This window comes from Pecten maximus, chromosome 18, assembly GCF_902652985.1.
Source record: "Pecten maximus chromosome 18, xPecMax1.1, whole genome shotgun sequence".
Lineage (NCBI taxonomy): Eukaryota > Metazoa > Mollusca > Bivalvia > Pectinida > Pectinidae > Pecten > Pecten maximus.
Window position 1 is genome coordinate 18278437 of NC_047032.1, and position 16526 is coordinate 18294962.

General features: G+C 36.5%; 2 protein-coding genes across 3 annotated transcripts; both read left to right on the top strand.

Moving 5' to 3' along the window:
• The first annotated feature begins 781 nt into the window (after positions 1-781).
• On the top strand, positions 782-4815 carry LOC117317024 (zinc finger protein 723-like). Of its 2 annotated transcripts, none has more exons than XM_033871806.1 (2): positions 782-909; positions 2918-4815. In XM_033871806.1, exon 2 carries the CDS (start codon positions 3099-3101, stop codon positions 4311-4313), a length of 1215 nt encoding a protein of 404 aa, XP_033727697.1. In that variant the 5' UTR covers positions 782-909; positions 2918-3098; the 3' UTR covers positions 4314-4815. The 2 variants fall into 2 exon arrangements, with proteins under 2 accessions (XP_033727697.1, XP_033727698.1); XM_033871807.1 differs by lacking the exon at positions 782-909 and adding an exon at positions 1704-2198.
• A 4058-nt stretch (positions 4816-8873) lies between these two features.
• LOC117316852 lies at positions 8874-14525 on the top strand. The gene is made up of 2 exons (XM_033871633.1): positions 8874-8926; positions 12341-14525. Exon 2 carries the CDS (start codon positions 12371-12373, stop codon positions 12902-12904), a length of 534 nt encoding a protein of 177 aa, XP_033727524.1. The 5' UTR covers positions 8874-8926; positions 12341-12370; the 3' UTR covers positions 12905-14525.
• Positions 14526-16526: the final 2001 nt, after the last annotated feature.

Consider the following 16526-nt stretch of genomic DNA (forward strand, 5'->3'; position numbering starts at 1 on the left):
CATTCAGAAAAAAATTAAGTATGGCCTTCAGACCCCCGCCTTATTTTCTTGACCCTAGAACAGTTAATCATGGAAACTAATATCCTGAAGAAAAAACTGAAAAGAAAAAAATTGAATATGGCCATGGTCTAGAAACGCCCGGAATTTGATGATATTACACTACTCTGTCAAGAGCTTATAGGGACCTGGGCGGCCCTCAGACTCCCGCCTTGCTTCCTTTGTTACCTACATTCTAAACAGTTTATCACGAGAAAAAAAAATCAGATAAAAAAAAAAAAGTAAAAATAAAAAACAACAATCACACTGAAAATATAGATTATATATACCACAGATCACTTTCTCAGATTGCAGGACTTTGCGCCATTTCTTGGTTAGCTTTGTTTTGTCGCCTTGTTTCCTTTGTTACGTCAGAGACTTGTATATCATATAAATGTGATATACAAGTCTCTGGTTACGTACATCCTAAACAGTGTATCATGAGAAAAAAATCAGATTTGAAAAACAATAATAATAAAAATTAAAAAAAAAAAACATACTCAAAATATAAATTATATATAAATGTAGTCTACCATGTAGATCTAGATAACTTTCTCAGAATGCAGGATTTTGCACCATTTCTTGGATAGCTTCTGGGGGCCGCAACCCCTCGCCTGAATGATTTGTCTCACACGCACATCAGTCAAGTGTCTTGTCAAGGAGAGTAGTATTATATCATTTTTCTTCTTTTTTACAAATTCCGGATCGCAACGTTCCTTTCCGTGTCGTAAATTAATGTGATATCAGAATATCCGGGATGCATTGTGATGAAGTAATAATTTTATTAGGTCTAGAAGAAAAACAACAACAATCAATGCTTGATGAGATAACGCCAGCTTTCAGAGACGCAAGCTAAAGATTACCGTATTTAGAGTAAGCACGAATCACTTCAATTTCAAGATGAATGTTTGATTTCATTATCCTTACGAAAATCTGCTGTTATAATCAGGTCGGCCTATTATACGCTGATAATATACGTGTTGTAAAGTCATCCCGGTTTCATCCTGGTACAGTACCGGTTAGGATTTAGGCCTACCAGTCAATGATAGTGTCACAATGTCTGCCTACAGGGCCACGTTACAAAACATTGACATGTCACTAGTGTATGGCTAGCCTGAGTATAGAAATACCTTACTTGTTCTGATAGCCCGAGCTTCCTCTGGTCCCGACATCGCACTTTGACAGATGTCCGATACATATGTACAGTAATACACACATTTACATGCATACAATACATACATGTATGTGAAAGCACTTGAAAGCACTGGCAAGTGCCCCGGCTCGAAGTCGGGTCTTTGACTGATAACATGCACAGGTAGATGTATGGTATAGACTGTCTGTGAAAGTCGAGAGAGTCTCAAATCTGATAAACAGTCAAAGCTATAATTACATCATTTTAGAATAGTTTAATTGGTGTATGTCAGGATCTTGAATTTGTTCAAATAACATTATGAGACATTTTAAGGGGGTCAGATTCACATTTGGTAAAAAAAGACACCCAACCAATGTGTACAAACACAGTGTACAAAGAGAAAGTACAATGAAACTGTCAAGTTTATTTTTCTATCAAGAGTGAGAAAAGTGTAGTAGGATGAGTCTGGGCTCTGGGCGAAACACACACCGCTCCGGTTATTAGTATGTCCGGTTATTAGAAGTCCTGCATCGCCTAGTGTTATCAACCAAGGTTCAGTCAGGTTCTAACACAGTGTTGGTTATTGAAGAGATAACAAACTCCAGGCTTCTAAAGTTAATATTCAATTTGGGACGATGAACTATGTACAGATTAAAATATTCTCTTGCTCTCACACACAAATAACTATACATCATACCAGCACACTGACCCCTCCCTTGGTCATAGTCTTATAGGAGCTTGACTCCTGCGCCACCTAACATTATGCCTACTGTATACCCAACTGCTGCTATAACGAACGTCTACCCAGCTAAGCAAATGGCTGTTGAAATGTGGCACACCTCCGGAAACAAATCTGTTTGACTGCCCACTGAGTGAGCCAGACACCCGAATATATAGCTGAGATTACGCCCCAGGCATGCTCGTGCGAATCTGTTTATAAACACCTGGAACTGGATCTGCGACAATGACAGGGTCAACCAGACATGACCTAACGACGTCACAATCCCCTCGATCGTCGTCGAGCTGACTGGTAACAAGATACATATAATATTGAATACGTTTATAAGATGCCTAGTTTTAATGAGTCCCCGAAATCCTCTCCTACTGCAAAAGAGAAACAACATTCTTATCAGTGTGCAAACTATGTATTGTTTCGTTAGAAAATTCAATATACTATTTAGCACTCTCTTCACATAATGTACGTTGAACATCAACATACATATATGTATATGTAGCGAAACTGTAGGTTGATCATCGGCGACCAGGTAGCTCAGTTGGTAGAGTGTCTGTCTAGAGTTCGGGGGGTTCTGGGTTTGATCCCCACTCTGGCTGCTACATTTTCTCTTTTTTCCTGTTACAAAATTGTCAAGCTTGCAAACCGTGTTTAAAGCATTTGTACTACGCTTATAAAGGGGATACCAGAACTTGTGGTCTTGGGGTAAAGACTTGAAAAAAGGAGGGAGGAATGTAGCCAAACTGGACTGGATCGATCATAGGTAACCAGCATGTGGATGTGGCCATCTACAATTCGGGGGTCAGGGGTCCAAACCCCACTCTGGCAGCTACGTTTTCTCTTTCTCCTGTTAAATATACAATCATCAATCCTATACATTTGTTTCTCAACAAAAACATTTAATTTCATTGTGTTGGACGTTTGTTATTAAGCCATATTTCTTTTTGATAATTCACCTGTGGACTCCATGCTCACATGAGAGCTGCTAATTTTCTTTTCTTTCTCTTCTTTTCTAGGTATATTTCTGGTCCTGAAATGACATTTGTCTCGAAGGACACTTCTGGTAATGGCACATTTATACCCTGAAGATGACTATCCTATCGAACAAGCAATTGATAAAGGAACTAGATCTCAGCCCAGAATGAAGAGGAACGCCACAGATAATTCTTCAGCTGGATAAGATTGTAGGAAACAGCTATGGAATTATCTCACTGTTCAATATATGACGAAAATTCTCGGAATATTAAAACTGGATTCAATGGGAGTTATGAACCAACTGATTCCATCATCGTTCGAACCAAAGAAATTTATCAGTCATTCGAATCTGAAAATTCAAATCAAGATGGTTTTTCTGATGGTCAATCAGATTCTGAGGAGTTTAGTACAGGTCCTGGTACAGATAACTCAACTCATATTCATGACCAGTCAAGCCCCTCCACATCATCATCCATGAATGGAACAAATGCTTTTGATGCTAAAAGTATTAGTGATTCAAATGGTGTGACAACAGAGCGAAATACCTTTGTGGTTGAGGAAAAAAGTAATTTAAAAAATAATTTAGTATTGCAAAAAAATTATGAAAATGGTATAATGGATTGTGATTATGAAGAAGACACACCCTATAAAGGAACAGAGGCGGAGAGTTCTTCCGGATTGGATGTTGATTTATTTAAAAGTAAAGAAAGTTTGATCAGTTCTCACTTTTTGTACAGAAGTGAAAATGGGGAGCCCAGTCTTATAAGCCCATGTACTGCTGCCCTTACAGAGAAACAGGACCTAGATCCTACTCTATATGGACCAAACGGAAATCTGGACAATCGGTGTGAGATCTGTAGCAAGACATTCAGTCAACCATATTTACTTAAGGTCCATTTTAGAATTCACTCAGGTTTTAAACCCTACAAGTGTGAACTCTGTAACAAGGGATTTGCCCAAAGTTCCGGACTGCGATCTCATAAACTTACACATACCGGTGAGAAACCATACAAATGTGATATTTGTGATAAAACCTTCACAGCAAGTGGTAGTTTAAATATGCACTATCGTACCCATAATGGGGAGAGACCTTTTTCATGTGAAGTTTGTGGCCGTACATTTCGGTACCGCAGTGCCATGAATAAACACATGATGATTCACACCGGTGACAGGCCATATACTTGTGAGGATTGTGGGAAGGATTTTAGTCGGAAAGGAAATCTCGAGACTCACAGACGTATTCACACAAACTCAATGCCGTATCAATGTGACGTTTGTAAAAAGAAATTTAATCAAATGAGCAACCTACGAACACATCAGGTGACGCATTCCCTTGTCAAGCCTTACAAGTGTGATCTATGTGGCTCCGAGTTCTTCACCAAGTTTAACATGCAAAGACATATTGTAATACAGCATATAAAAAAGAAGAGAACTTAATGGAGATGCGATGAACATGTATTATACATTGTATTCAATTATCTTCCCATAATTATAAACCCACCATGTATTCATGTTTATTACAGTTTAAAATAGATATTTCTTTGTTGTACAATTCCAATCAGCCCACCTCCAAATCTATGTCAAAGTTTACATATATTTATGATCCCCGATAAAATTGTTAATTGGTTCTAGCAAAAGTTAAGATGTCAGGCTTAAAAAAATGATACATGTGTTTCTGCTATAACATGTCAGAAAAAAATAGGGAAGGTAGATGGGGAAATATTTTTTTATTTTTTAATTAGTTTTTAATAAGATTGTATCTATGGACAAGGATTTCTTGAAAATGGTCAAAAAAACTTAGACTTCTTTAGAGTAGGCACAAAAAAATATAATTAACACAGGTAATTTTGCTAAGGTCTCATAAATGATTTTAAATATAAATATATATATATATATATATATATGTAGCGGAACTGGACTGGGTCGACCATTGGCGACCAGGTAGCTCAGTGGTAGATCTAGAGTGTCCGTCTAGATAGACTAGAGGGTCTGGGGTTCGAACCCCAGTCTGGCTGCTACATTTTCTTCTTCTCCTGTTATATATATATATGTTACAGTATGTATGTAATGCCAAAGTTTGTCAGTGCTCTACAGCTAGAAGTTTCCTTCCTTGATGGATTTTGATCAAACTTCACACAATGATAAAGGACCATAATATCTTTGACAAATTCAAGTTTTGGGTCAATGTCACTTTTACTATTTTTTTAGGGCAGTATAGTAGGGGACATGTATGGTTTTAGCAATTATCCAAGTATGCTTGTTTATTTAATCTATATATATGTATAGAGAATACATGGTCAGTGTCTTAAAATATAAGTTGTATTTTGGTAAGAAAGACAAAAGTGGCGAGCCTTGGCCTGTCTATTTTGTCTTTCTGATGTCACGAGCAAAAAATACAGCTTATATTTTAAGGCACTGACCATGTATTCTATTTATCCTGCAACAGTCATCAAAAATCATTATTTTGAAGTGAAACAGTATCAACAATGATCCAAATATGTTCACCTTTTAAACATTGTTGTACTTAAGCTTGCAATTAGGAGTAGGCTTATCAAATCGATGCACGTGCTAATTATAACCGATATCAAAATACAGCTGTTTTCCGTCACTACCGTATACAGCAAAAATATATATGGTGGGTGTATTCCGACAATGTGGTGGCAGTTGCAGGATAAATATATATAAAGATTTGAATTTCCTGTTGTAGTTGTACTGTGATAAATATTTAAAATGTGTACAATTTGCATCCATGTACAGTTGTATGCAAATGTATATTGCGATCCAGGTACAAATATTATCTATTAGACTACTGCTTAATGCATTGATACGTATACATGGATGATATTATTGGGAAAATATACTTGTACATGTAATATATGGTTGAGATAATCCCTTTCTCCTAAATAATGATTTTTGCTACCAGTTAAATGTTATACAAACAGAAAACAAAAAGAATTGTATATTCTGATTTATATATATAATATAAACAGTAAATCACTTAGATTTTGCAAATACTTTATTTCGCAAACTTACCTTTTCAGACATATATATTCGTGAAAACATGATATCACAAACGTTGATCTAGAAATGAATTTGAATTTGCGAATGATGAGCTTTTTAGAATCATGGCCTCTACAAGACTCCTATTATTGATTCTAAAAGCTCATCATTTGCAAATTCAAAGTCATTTCTAGATCTATATAGATCAACGTTTGTGAAACTATCTCAGTAACCAATGGTTGGGCCGCCATCAAGGTGTAATTTTGGTACAAAGAATCACGACAGATTTTAATTTGGGATTGACTCTCCTCATGTATTAACAGGAAAATAAATTGTTCACGAAATTTAAGTGATTTACAGTATATACTTATAATTACATGGCGGTGATCATTATAGCTGAATTGGTTGTATATCAGATAAATGTAACCTTTGGTGATTCTGAAGATCTGAGGTGTGTGGTTGGATATATATAGCCAGGGCTTTTTCTCACTGGTTTAGGAGATGGGGCCTTTTTGTCTCCTTTTTGGAGGAAAATTGGTGAATTGGGAAAGATTTTTTTCAGCAGTAAATTAAACTGCATATTTTGGGAATTTGGCTTTAAAATGAAATCATTCCAATTGCAATGAAGGCCCATTAACGGCCCCAAATAGCCCTCAGAAAAAGCCCTGATAGCTCTTGTAAACTTTTTATTTATTTTCAGTAAGTTGTACCAATTTTAAATTATACATTAATCACTCTTGTTGGCCAATGGACCGATGGAAGCATTCAAGGGGTCTTACTGTGGGAGGAAAGTCACTGAAGTACCCAGAGAAAACCCAAGTGGTGGGGCAGGTGACCTCATACCTTTTCACTTCCAGTTGGGGTGAAAGGTCTGTACTTCCAAATGATACTTAATTTGTCAATATAGTCATATATTATGTTTGAAAAGAATTCAATAAACATGGGAAGCAATAATTTATCATTGAATGTTTTTTTATTTCCCAGTTATTTGTGAAATTTTATCTTGGCTGGTATCTACCAGGGTTACATGCTACCCCAACAGGGAAAAACTTCTCAATTTTCCTGAAAATACGGGAAAGTTTTCACAAGTAACACTAGTCAGTATAATTGCCAAGTCCCAATATGGGCACCGATATAAATTCACGATAATAATGTAGCATAGCACTTCATAAATTTTACTTAAGTTTCTCAAAAAGGGATCAAACCCAAGACCTCTGGATTACTTGTCTTAAGCTCAACCGATAATGCTTAAGAGAATTTCTCTCCATCCAGGATATGTTGTGGCTAGTATTTACCACGATAACTTTTACATGCTGAGCTTAAATTTTCTTTACACTTATTTCAAATCTTTCTAATGATGTTTAAGAGAGGCATTTTCAAGGGTGAATAGTCATACAATGTACATGCTACTGTAAATTGTGTTTGAATTAAGAGTTACCTCCCTGTAACCATTTTAAATCACTTTAAACATCACCTTTATTTATTCTCTGTACAATAACACCACATGACCAGAAGACCTAATACATCACTGCATATCAAATTAAGGTTTACAGTATTACAATAGCCCGAGTATCCTCTGGCCCCAATACCATGAAAGACTTGACTGGCTGACAGTCTTCACTAGACATTTGTGTATCAAAAGATGTTCACAAAAGAAGAAAAAAAAAATAGGGTAATATTAGCCCTGGGACAGTACTTGGGTACATAGAGGTGACATTTTCGGACAAGGGGATATAACTCTGTGTAAAAAAGTGCTAAATTAATTTTTGACTACAATATTTATACAATGTATATACTGTGATGTAGTACTCTGTACAAAAGCCCGACAGAAATAATTATGACGGCCATTATATAATTATATTGATATGATAAATTTGATCTGGAGGACTGTTAGGGCAAGGGTCGTAACTCTGTATAATTAAAAAAAAATAATAAATAACGACCAGGATTTATATTGAGATTTTAATTCGGTTTGGGGTGCTGTTGAGACAAGGGGACGTAACTCTGTAACATGAAGTACTGAAAGACTGAAAGAATTTTCACTGTCATTTTATATATTAAGATAGTAAATTTGGTATGGAGAACTGTTGGTTCAAAGGAATGTAACTCTGTATAATGGGAGAACTGAAAGAATTTTCACTACCATTATAATATTGATTTGCGACAAGGGAACATAACTCTGGATAATAGGAGATATGTTTACCTGCACAATTTCAGTAAAAATAATAATGTTGATGAAAGCAGTGACATGCATAGACTTGTATGTACGTCCCTGATGAAAGTACAATGTATATATATCATTGTAACATGAAGATAAAAGTAATGGGAAAAAAATGACAAAATAGTGAAAGTAGACTTGTGTATTGTTCATGAAAACACATTGCATTTCCAAAAAAATGAGGAAATGGCAAGTCATTGTGGGGAAAAAAAAGACATTTACTATTATCCAATAATTATATTTATTTATCAATATCAATAAATGAATTGATAAATGATTTTTTAATATCAATAGAAAATAATCAATATTAAGTTATGTCTCCTTCCACAATGGAATACTAAAAAATGTTCTTCATTCCTGTAAATTGCTTTTTTAATTCATCAATGTTTCCAAAATGATACAGAAAGGCCCATTTCAAATGCATTATAGCTGTAATATAAAGAAAAGAAAAACCTTTTGTAATACATGTGGCACTGCTATTGAAGATGTTATCCCTTGTTTTGTATTGACTCTTTATAACGTTTATTGTTGATATTTGTTATCTGTCAGTTAAAGTATCCCTTGTTTGGTATTGACTCTTTATAACGTTAATTGTTGATATTTGTTATCTGTCAGTTAAAGTATCCCTTGTTTGGTATTGACTCTTTATAACGTTAATTGTTGATATTTGTTATCTGTCAGATAAACAGAGACAGACTTTTCAGTACACGATCATGTAAACAACAAAAGATTTAGATAGCATTACATAGGATATTTATTTTAGGGGTATAAATTCCCGCTACACTTCAAGCTTCCATTTTTTGGCACGCGCAGCGCATTCCAACTGTTTTTCGTAAGTATACTGTCTGTCTGTTCTGGGCGAAGTACATGTAGTTATTAGTTGCTTGGACGTAATTGGTAACATAAATACAAGCATGGTGGTATCTCTCTATGATCGTTTATGTCCAATCTGAGAGAAGCATGCAGCCCCATTGTAACATTATTGTGTGTAGCATGCTATTTCCTACCCCGTAACTTTATATCCCGGAGCAGTTCCAGCCTTTGAAGAACCAGCGCCAATGCCCCTACCTTGCCACGTGCAAAACTAAAATTGATATATTCAGTCAGAGACGTGTATACCAAACGTCTCTGATTCAGTTAATGTCCAAAATTTGAATAGTTTGTACCCTTTATTAGATTAAATATTTTTCGCACACCTGCCCGAAGAGCAAGTGAACTTATGCATGCGTCGTCTGCACAGGTACATTGTACTTGTATGACATGATTAAGATGTTTTTAATCAAAATGTTACATTATAGACGAGTAAATTATTTTATTACAATCGCATGATTAATTTGTTAAAAAAAATTATATCGTACCTTGGTCTTAGTGTTTATAAGGCCAAGGTACGATACAAATTTTTTAACAAATTAAGCATGCGATTGTAATAAAATAATTTACTCCTCTATAATGTAACATTTTGATTGAAAACATCATAATCATGTCCACAAGTACCTGTGATCGTCTGTCCGTCCGTAATCACTAAGCAATTCATTCCGTCAAAATATCTCCATCGCCTGTAATGTAATTTTAGTTTTCCTCCTGCAACTCGTCACTAGTGTTTTTTATCGACGGAATGAACCAGAAGCAGATTTTGAAATTCGGATCTCGTATACATCTTTTCGTCGGTCCGGTGTCAACTTTGTCGTTACAACTTTTCCTCCATATCCAACCGGCCATTGGTCATGATATTGGGCCAGTATGTTCAAATTACTGACATTGACATACAATTTAAAGGTCACAGGGGTCAACTATGTTAAATCTTAAAAAATGGTAATACTAAAGTAAAATTATTTGAAACTAAATATGATCTGTCATGAAATTAAATACTGTTACACAGCCGCATAACGAATTTCAGCTCTAAAACTCTGTACCATGTCGAAAACCGGGAAAACAAACGACCATGTCAATGGATTCCAAATTTGGAAACGGCTGTAAATTTATACACCACATTTTAATTCTGTGAGAAGTACTGAAAAAGAAATGGAATGGGAATCACACAGTCGAAGGGAGCGAGATAGCCCTAAAGGATAAGATGTAGGTCGGTCCTCCATCTCCGTCCCAACCACAACCTTAGCCCCTGATGACATATTTCCGAGATCCAGAATGCTTACAATCCTAGTTTTTAAACACATGCACTATAATGCACCATGAAATATATCCCAAAAATCTAATAAAAAAAAGTTTTGTAGCAAAAATGTACGGTGTGCATCCATTGTGGAATTATTGCGTGTTTTAATCCGTTTACGTCGCTTTAAAGGCAATGTGACGCAGACATTTTCTGATGATGGTGCTAGTTTGGTACCTACGACATGTAATATTGTGTTAATGTATGCTGTTTGATCTCTATTTAAGTATGTTAACGCTTTCAACCAAAGTTGGACAGGATCGCGTTTGTGTGTATATATATATCTATATATATATATATAAGTACCTATAAAAATGGTTTTGAAACTGCGGTACGTGTTGTGGTCGAGATAGCGCAGAGAGAGTGATGTGACTTGACATAAAGCCGTCGATTGGGAGTGTGTAATGACGTGATAGGATGTCACTTTATAGGACATTTCTTAAAAACAATCTAACTAAATATCTTCAAGTAAATCGTAACTTCCCGGATAAATCTGTCAATACTTGGAACGAAAACTTCCGATCTGAGACGGAATTTGATATAAATCTGTCAATACTTGGAACGAAAACTTCCGATCTGAGACGGAATTTGATATAATTCTGTCAATACTTGGAACGAAAACTTCCGATCTGAGACGGAATTTGATATAATTCTGTCAATACTTGGAACGAAAACTTCCGATCAGAGACGGAATTTTACCGATCTGTTGCGTCACACGACATCTCGGCAGATTCGGTTCCTGAAATGTACCGGAATCGGCGGAGATATTACGAATGAATTGTAACCACTATTGTGGTATTAGATGATAACACAATTATATCCGAAGGGGTTCGTGTTTCAGAGTACCAAGGGTTAGGCCAAGGTCACAGTTACAGTTCATAGAAAACTTATGTCATCACTCTTATCAGCTTCATTTTGAAACAGAATCTGATCAAATTTCACATAATTTATCCAAAAAAAAAAAATTAAAAAAATATGACAATATCTCGTGTTGGCAGTTGGCACGCATTAGGCGCGAGGAAATTTAAATTATTGCGATGCCTTCTTTAATATTTTACGCCTACAATTTTGAAATTCAAATCAACAAAATTGTGTACGATTTCGAAAATATTTAACATACAAGAGTATGACATATTGTGTACTTAACTCTGAATAAAGTATGCATGGCTCTCGGTACAAATCGGTCCTTGTTCGCCCTAAATGCCGTATTTGTTATTGTGCTACAAAATTTAAAGAAAGAAAAAGATGGAATCGATATTTTCTTTCACCGTTTAGGATGGGAGTTGTCTCCCTTGCATAGTATTTCGTTCTTTAAATCATTGTGACATGCAACATGTTTGTGATAATTTCAAAGAGCAGTGAACTTCTCCCACAAAAACTGACCATTAAGATACTATCGATGATGATGATGCTCAGGGACTACAGATTCCATACCTACTGTCAATATAACACAGTATATGAACGTGGAAAGGGCATTTGCGCCAACTCCCTGTGGTATTTTCTTCAGGCTATTCTTGTTGAACTAGCGTAAATAACGAAAATAAAATGTTCCAATAAATATATCTTGAATGGTAAATTTTCATGATAGCCAAAATAAACGGAGTCCGCGATTTGTCCTCATGTGAAGATATCTGGGTGAGTGTCACTTTCCTGGCGGTTACGCTCCTTAGAAGGCCGAAATCACAGGCCGTGCATCGGTCAGCGATACAGCCAAAGCTAATGTTATGTTTTGAAACAGTGCTTTGTATCGAACACCACACTAATTGTATGTATTATATTGTAAATATGTTTCTCTATACATCATGTGAAAAGAGAATAAAATGAACAACAAAAGGTCTCATCGATCCCTACTCATCATAAAAGTAAACATATTTCAAATCGGGAAATCGTAAATTATGTGTGCTTCAAATACCGACATGATATTAGATTTTCGCTGAACTCACGCCGTCTGATATATGTTCATACATGCAATCCTATCACCCCGGATGCCTTCAAATATGTAAAATAAATCTAAACAATTAAATGAAAATCAAAACGTGGTTTTAAGTTGTTATTAAAATTAAATAATTTTATTTTCAGATAAAGAAAAGTCACCTTTGTATAATCAACATGAGTGGATATGCATGTTATGACGATGCGCATGACCGGAAATACGACAAACCACATCCGGTTCCTCTTGTCGTAGCCAACATTGACACACTTAAAGGATATGGAACGATTGTTACCGACTTTGAGAAAACGGAAGTTGAGATTACTCCATGGCCTGTTAATGGGTGGCGGAAGTTGTGTCCTAACACCGGAAGTGGTGGAGGTATCGTCAGTGGAGACTTCATCTACAAATGGGAGGGGGACCTTTGTAAAGCTGTCAACAAGGCAGTTGGTGGGGACTACATCACAGGACGACTTCCGCTGGAAGCGAATACAAATAATCGCACATGCATACTAACAAGAGAAGCAAATTACCATCCAGACGGAGGCCAGGTGTTCTTTCCACAAAATGGCGATGCCTTCGTCGCACTGTTGGCTCTTCCTGGAGATGACGTCAAACCGGAAGATTTCGTAGCTTTTTATTTCGATGGGTCTTTTGGAGTTCCAGATCCATGCGAACATCTGGCATCAGCCCGTTTACCCTATCAAAGATGACGCCGTGTTTCTCGGTAAACAAGGAGCTATCTACGCATGCGTATGTGTCGACACAGCAAACGAATTCAACAAATATCTATCAGTTCCTCTGACATTTGACAATAAGATCGGTTGATTATTGAATATTCGAGAATATTGAAACAAATTCAGCTATCATGATATGAACTCTGACCCTATCCGAATTTACCCAACGTCTATATCGATAAATACCAAATATGATAATCTGACCATCCGAATAAGCCCTAATTATCCGATATACTCACTGTCCGAACAAACCCTTAATCCGATATACCTACACTATATCATCACATCAATTGTTGTAATTAACACTTCTGTCGATCAATCTCAACTTCCGGTTCAAATTTTTAACTTGTATTTCGCCGTTCCACTTTTCCAATGTCAAGTTCAATCTCCTTTAATTAACTACGCCAACTACTTCCGGTTGTTAGAATCAGCCAACCATCATATTTTGCATTCATCAGTTGTCTGAATCTGAAAATGTGACCGGGTGCGGTGGCCTGCTGGGAGTCTTCAGCAGTATGCTGCAGTGATGTGGCACTATAAAGTCGGCATCACTTTCGCCGCGCTATCAGAAGGAGACGGAACACTAACATACCACAGCCTCCCAAATCAGACATAGACTCACTTTGCACATCACAGCATGGATATCGCACATAGGGAGGCCGTCCTTAAGTGAAATTAGTTATTGATAATACGTTCATCTAGTCAGAATGTGTATGCTTCATTCGAATCGACCATTCATCTAGTCAGGATTTCGCCTTCATTTGAATCGACCATTCATCTAGTCAGGATTTCCCCTTCATTTGAATCCACCATTCATCTAGTTAGAATTTGTATCCTTCATTTGAATCCACCATTCATCTAGTCAGAGTCTCCCCTTCATTTGAATCGACCATTCATTATCCATCGTCATAAGTCTTACCCTTTATTTGAATCGACAATTCAACTCGTACGAATTAATTGAAATCCATCATTCAGCATGTCAAATTTCACATTTCATGATTTATACCCGGTGTCAACATGGCGGCTTATTCGAGTTGTTTGAATATATTTTCTGTCTAGTTAATTTTTCAATTATAAATAAACCATTGATTTACTTGGAATTGACTTTGAATGTAATTATATCCTACCCACATCAGGGTAAGTAGCGTATGTTCTGATATTGATTAGCGTAATGTTCACGTCATAGAGGACTTCATCATATATTTAAACAGGGTTATGTCGCACATGAAAAATACGACTTCAAAAACCAAGGGTTTCGCCCCGGTTTTACCTGGGTTTTTTTTTTTTTTTTTTTTTGCAGAGATGGTTTGTGTGCCTGGAGTGTCCTTGGTTTTTGAAAAGTGATTATCGTGACGTTGTGATGTGTTTTCAATGTCTGTTTACATATAGACTGGAGATTATTGAGGTTAAACCTCAGAATTGATCCTTCACCTCCTCAACTGAAATCTATAATATAATTAAAATGATTATGAAGTGATCTGATTCTATGTAGTTGATATTTCACGTATAAAAAACGTTTATTGAAATGCTTCGCAGTTCATAAAATTTGTCTCAAGACCTATTGAGGTTTATACCCCCATACACCTCAACATAACATTATTCAATCCTTATATTTATATTTTTTTGATATTTTGTACAATATTTTGTCTTTGACAAATAGGGACTTGTGCAAGTCTACCACGGAACTTACCGAAATGTACGTCATCACTCTTCGTCTACATATGGTTAATACTTTTAGGATTTCTTTCGTGAACAAACTTAATAGCGAATTAAAACAAATATTAGTTTTAAAGGAATTTATTTCATATTAATATGATCACTTTTGAAAAGGAATTAAAAAAATATAGTCCAAGCTCGACAAATGTATTCCTACGCCGGACTTGATATAGTTCATTGAAAAATGACTCGAGTTAACTGTGGTAGGTTCATTGAGTCTGAATTGAGTGGAAATATAAATATTTCGAAATAACCCGCCAGCTAGTTGTTGCTTTTTATTGAGTAAAACAATTGATATAGTACACGTTTTAGTATTATCTTTTTTATTTTCTAACTTCAACTTTCTAAGGTGTAGAAGGTCATCGACAATGAACCATAATTATATCCAAGATTCCATGACAAATAGATGGTTTATATTTAACTCGCCTGGAGTAGCATACGTCGTCTGTCCATTTTCAATTATTACCCCGAGCGACGTCATTGCAAGAGCTACTTAACTCGCCTTTTAATTATAGCTCTAATCCAGATAATGTAATGTTCTCCAAATAGGAACTGGTGTAGTGAAACAAACGAGAATACCATTTATATTAATAACAAGCATTTGGGACACGTCTAGCTTTATATAGCAGAATTAAATATAATATTTACTGACGAGGGTTTTGTTTACCGTAATACCGTCTCGTGTCTTCCTACTCATCATCTCCAGAAACCCTGCATTGTACATTTTCAGTAGTCGATGTCACAGAAAATCTTGATATCGATAACAGGACCGTTAATATGGAATAACCTGTGACGTAAACGCTAAAATATTGGTGAAGCAGGAAAATGGCATATTAAAAATATGAAAGTGCAATCATTAAACATTCCAGATAATTTTTTTTGTACCACAACAAACAGTGAAAACTTACGACAAGTATCACAACAAACAGCCAAAACTTATGCTAGATACAACAACAAACAGCCAAAGCTTATGTCGGGTACCACAACACACAGCCAAAGCTTATGTCGGGTACCACAACACACAGCCAAAGCTTATGTCGGGTACCACAACACACAGCCAAAGCTTATGTCGGGTATCACAACACACAGACAAAGCTTAATGTTTGGTACCACAACACACAGCCAAAGCTTATGTCGAGTACCACAACAAACAGCCAAAGCTTATGTCGGGTACCACAACACACAGCCAAAGCTTATGTCGGGTACCACAACACACAGCCAAAGCTTATGTCGGGTACCACAACACACAGCCAAAGCTTATGTTGGGTATCACAACACACAGCCAAAGCTTAATGTTTGGTACCACAACACACAGCCAAAGCTTATGTCGAGTACCACAACAAACAGCCACAGCTTATGTCGGGTACCACAACACACAGCCAAAGCTTATGTCGGGTACCACAACACACAGCCAAAGCTTATACCAGGGACATACAGCCAAAGCTTATATCGGGTACCACAACACACAGCCAAAGCTTATGTCAGATGTCAAAACACACATCGAAAGTGAAATATTGCGACAACTGACAACAATCATTGAGACATTGGAAAACATTATGATCTTCAGTTAAGATATACCATATCAGGACAAGCGGAAAACAAAACTAGATCACGCGCGACACCACGGAGCTCTCCGAAAATCTGAAGGTGATGACGGTGTGCGTTCCATGATCCATATGCAGCCCCTATTGTGATGACTGATCCAAATGCAGCCCCTATTGTGATGACTGATCCACATGCAGCCCCTATTGTGATGACTGATCTACATGCATCCCCTATGTTGATAACTGATCCACATGCAGCCCCTATTGTGATGACTGATCCACATGTAGCCCCTGTTGTGATGACTGATCCACATGCAGCCCCTATTGTGATGACTGAT